The 5000-nt window shown below is 52.7% G+C and overlaps 1 protein-coding gene across 1 annotated transcript in view; it reads left to right on the top strand.

Annotated features, from left to right (window-relative positions):
- The window catches only part of LOC123510004 (protein piccolo-like), a 28599-nt gene that overhangs the window by 22709 nt on the left and 890 nt on the right, over positions 1 to 5000 (top strand). Inside the window, exon 2 of the mRNA XM_045264681.1 lies at positions 1381 to 5000. This exon is cut by the window's right edge and continues 890 nt beyond it. Coding sequence (XP_045120616.1) covers positions 1386 to 4673 — 3288 coding nt within the window. The 5' untranslated portion in view covers positions 1381 to 1385 and the 3' untranslated portion in view covers positions 4674 to 5000. The remainder of the gene's footprint in view (positions 1 to 1380) is intronic.

Genomic DNA, 5000 nt, shown 5'->3' on the forward strand with positions numbered 1-5000 from the left:
ACGAGTGATGGTAATTGTAAACGACGCAAAGGATTCATAAATGGGGAGACCATTTTCTTTTATGTAAGTGGACCAGTGGCCAAGAACAACAAAAAATCATGATACAGGTAGAATGGAAATAACAAAAAATGAACAAGAAAAACGTAAAACCTCCTTGAGAGAGTAAGTTACAGAAAAGAGGAAATGTAAAAGCAGACAGGAGTTCCAGAGCTTATCAGGGAAAGGAATAAGGGATTGAGAGTATTGGTTAACTCTTTCATTAGAGAGGTGGACAGAATAGGATGAGAGAAAGAAGGTAATTTTGCGCAACGAGGCCGCTAGAGGAGGGAGGCATGCAGTTAGTAAGATCAGAAGAACAGTTAGTCTGAAACAGGAAGAGATGCAACACTGCGGGGATGAGAAAGAGGCTGAAGACAGTTTGAGAAGAGTTGATAAGATGAAAAAGAATGATGTAATTGGAAGCAACCTCCGTAAAGACATGAGTAAAGGTAGAAGGAAGAGATATAATAGGGGGTATTTACTACAAAGACACCGAAATATAAGCAAAAGATGTGAGTAACCCTTTATCCTTAGCGAGCACCGTTGTTAGAGACACTTTAAGAAGCTTGGTGCATTGTAATTAGCCGTGATGGTTTCCTTACCTTGTGCTGTTTACCTGATCATTAGTGGATTTACATCTTATTTAATGTGGATGCTAGTTCTATCCCTTTATTGTTATTTGGTTTGTTAATTAACTTTATGTAGATCGTGTGGTGGTTTTTTACCGATAATTGTTGCGTTAATTAGCGTTTGTTTAATGAGTGTGCAATTAAGGTAAGTAATTGTCTCTTAATTAATGGAATGTGTTCTTTGGTGTTTGATTAAGGAGGCAAGAAATTCAGAGTTTGGGTGATTCTTTTTATTGTTTATGTTTTGGACGTCATAGAAACTGATGGCTCTATGAAGCGAATAATGTAGCTTTTGTATTATTTTTTACCAGAATTTAAAGAGGGGAAAAAAAGGAGGATTTCGGGAAATTTGTAGGCTTTCGAGCGATAAAATCCCTCATGTGTTCCCGCAGAAGTAAACGCGGAGCACAGAGGTTAGGTTAAGTGAGGTCACTGCGGAGATTAAGATAGGTCAAGATAGTTTAGACTTATTCATTCATTTTGTAAATAAAAAGGATATTGTGAGCATTAAGTTTGATTATATTAGTTTTGAGTAAAATGAAATTGGATTAGGATTAAGTAAGACAATTCCATAACCTATATAACCTAATCTTACCTAACTTAACTTGCCTCGTTCTAAAAACTGTTGGGTTGACTAATCTTCCTGCGATGTGTAAAGAGTGGCGTTGCGTGTTCTGTCTGCGTCACCATCACCATTACATCTTCCTTTCAGATTCCATGATGGCTTCTCCACGGGGCGGCGTCCTCTCACTCCTGGTCTTGGTCGCTTCGTGGGCGCTTCTGGCTTCCTGGTGTATTGAATTTTGCCTCTGCCTCGCGCCTCCCGCATCGCTAGCACCGCCCGCACCGCCCACTGCCTCCCGCCCTCGCCCACAAGCCCTGTCAGTTGTGTCTCTGTCTCCTGCCTTTAATTTGCGTGTTTTTCCATCCCCCAGTCCACACTCCATAGTCTCCCAGTCGCCCAGTTCGAAGCCCATAGTCTCTCAGTCAGTCAGTTCACAGTTCACGATTTCCCAGGTTACTAGTGAACAGTTCTTGATCTCACAGCCAACTACTACACCGGATTTGGTCTCCCAGTCGTTCAGTTCACAGTCCACGGTCTCCCAGTCGACCACCTCACAGGGTTTGGTTTCCGTGTCTACTACTTCACAGACCAGTCTCTCCCAGTCAACCAGTTCACAGGATTTGATCTCCCAGTCGACTAGTGACCAGCCCATTGTCTCCCAGCCCAGCTCACACTTTCCAGCACTGCAGTCTGCCAGCCCACAACCGCGCCGCTCCCTCCCCCACGCCGGGACGCCCCCACCACTGCCACATTTGCCTCGATCATCAAAGCAACTTTATTTGCACCTACAACCCAATTTCTTTTTCACGTCCTCTCCTAAGAGCCTTATCGGAGGAGAGCGCGAAGAAAGAAGGGACGGGGAAAAAGACACTGGAACAGGGAATGGAGGTGAAAGCATTGGAGAAGAAGGAGAAGAGGAAGAGAGAGACTGGCAAACTGTCACAGACTCTCAAATAATCACTACCAATCACCCGGCAGCAGGACCTTCCCCCGATACGCAGTCTGGCATGTGGAGTACGGACCAGGCCAGACCAGAGGAGGCGGAGGGAGGGGGTCAGGAGAGGATGGGAGAGGGAGGAGGTGAGGCCGGCGCCCGACGGACTGAAAAATCAAGTCGCAAATTATACGCCATCTCAGGCAAAGGGGACAAGTTGAGTCAGAGCAGAGGTTTCACCGTGGCCCACCCTCTTACCCCCACCGGCGAGTCTTGGCCACCTGCTGAGGGCCACACAGATCCTCGCCGAGCCTCAACAAACAGCAAACCAACAGTCAGGGGAAGGAGTATTGGCGGTAAAGAGCGATACTCCCCTCCACTGCTAGCGAGGGGCGCCCTGGACCTTACCTCGGGAGAACAAGAGCAGCAGGAGCAGCCCGTGAAGCAGCCGCCCCGCGCCAGGCCGCCAGACACAGGATCGACCCTTCAGAGAGCGACGGGGGAACCGCCAGGCCTTTTGAATGTAAATGAAATGATGGTGAATTCTCTCAGAAGTCTAGAACAGGAATACACGACCAGCGAGGAAACGCGTCTGTTTGAGAGAAAGTCTGTGTCAGGCAAATGGGACAAGCAGGCGGGAGGAGAGGAGGAGGAGGAAGGAGAGGAAGAGGAGGAGGGATCGTTGGAGGAAGACAGCATGAGTGAGCCGCATTCGAAGCTTCAGGTCGTGGCATCTTCTGTGAAGCCTGAGCAGCTGTCCCGCACCCATGAACTTGAAGCGAAGAAGGAGTGGCAGCTGATACGAGAGGCCCTAGTGGTGCGTGACTCCCTGCAGGGCGCCAGTAGAGGACGTTCTGACCCTTCCCTGACCACTGGACCCCTGCGCGACCTCTCATCAGCCTCGTCACCCTGGCCCCTGCTCCTCGCCCCCCCAACGCTCACATCAACACCTCAGCGCGTAGACACACTCCCAGAGGTCAGTTTACCCACGCCACTCCAATCAGTAACCCCAGAATCCCAAACTCGCCCCGCCTCGCCTCGCCTCCGCCGCCTATCACAGCCGCCCCCGCAGCACACCACGAGCATCCTTAACAAGGAGAATCCGCCAAAGTGGAAGAAAACCTCCCAGGATCAGGAAACCCTTAAAGAAGATCCCCAGAAATCTCCATTAGTCTCTACCCGACAACTCGGGAATAAGAGCGTGATGGTGTCGTGGGAAGACAGCGCCACTAACACCACCGCTAACACCGCGGCCACGAGTGACGCGAGGCCTGGAGCAGAGCGCCACTCTGCTCGCAGTAATGCTGCACCCGACGCTTCAAGTGACGCTCAGGATGCACCGCGCCGCCCGCCTCAGTTCATGACGCAGGGATCTTTGTATTCGCCAAAGACAAGGCGCCGCGACTCAGGACGGTGGGGCAGCAGGAGTCCCCCGGCGCCCCCGCTCAATGGCTCCGCCTCATCTCACAAATGGCCGGTGGAGAAAACGAGCGAGAGTGAGTCTTCAGATCCACGTCACTTGTCCCCGCCGCCCACCCACGGGAAGACTCAACTAACTCAACGTGAAGAGAGATACACGCCGCCACGCGCCCCAACAGCCCCGCCTCGCGAGTTAAAGCTGGGGGAAGGCGCGCCCTCCACCAGCCTCGCCCCAGTTGGAGAGGACATAACTCGCGGTGGGAAGAAGAGAGGGAAAATTATTGCTCCCGTAGAGAGATCCGAGAAAAATATGGTGGAAGGGTCGCCGGCGAGGAAAAATGGAGGAGGAAATTTGAGGCCTGTCATCCCAAGAATAAAAGGAGGAGAGAAAGGAGGAAGACTAGACAGAGAAGAGAGAAGAGGAGCAAGTAAAATCACCAAGGACGCTGCACAAGATAGTGACACATCGCGGGGCGAGACAAATGATGACAATGATGAGACAGCTTCACAGGGAATGAATTCTGCAGAGGCTGGGGTCAAGACGCGAAGCTCACACCTCAGAAGACAGAGACTCTTCAGGCGAGACACGGAGACAACACCTCAGATCAACGAGGGAGGACGCGGTACGGGAGAGCAGCAGCACCACGAGATCCCTGGGCAGAGGCGACGCAAGATGCGGCCTCCCCTGGCGCCCCGCGACGCCTTCCAAGAGCACCCGTACGCCGCTGTGGAGGCACCGCCATCTGTAGGACATGACCGCGCCGCGGCTTCGCTCCCCCAAGTTAAAACTAGCATTGTTGATAAGGTAAACAAGGGGCCCCGTCCAGCGGCACCGCGAGGCATGGCAGCGGTGGCGGGTCCTGGCGACCCTCCCTCCAGGCACCATCTCTCCCAGGGCCCCGCGAACACCGGCAGCGCGGACTACAGTTACTTCCCCCCGGGGTTTGCCACAGTGGATACTTCGGAGGGTTGTCAATGCTGGCAGACACACGACGACAGTCTCACCCTGGAGGAGGAGTGCCGCTGCCAGGGAGAACATATCGTACAGCTCCCCACCAACCTCTCCACCACCATGGACAGACTGTGAGTGTGACCCTCCCCTTGCCACCCCACCCCAACCCATCTCTCTCTCTCTCTCTCTCTCTCGGAAGTAGTGATGGTGAGGGGTGGAAAGAAGTAGTCAGGGTGTGGACCTCTGCTTTAAGAGGATGGGCGGGGTGGGATGGGCGGTGTTCCTGGTGTGAGGGCCTGTAGTGACGCCCTCCCGCCCCGCCCGCCCTTCTCTCCCCTTCCCGCCCCTTCCCGCAGTGTTCACGCGCTATTTCCCTCCATCGTTTGTCTTCCACCGCCGCTTTCCACCTCAGAGTGCGCTGGTCACCCTCCGCGGCTGCCGTGGAAACTGGATCTTCTATAG

Source organism: Portunus trituberculatus, chromosome 28 (genome assembly GCF_017591435.1).
Source record: "Portunus trituberculatus isolate SZX2019 chromosome 28, ASM1759143v1, whole genome shotgun sequence".
NCBI lineage: Eukaryota > Metazoa > Arthropoda > Malacostraca > Decapoda > Portunidae > Portunus > Portunus trituberculatus.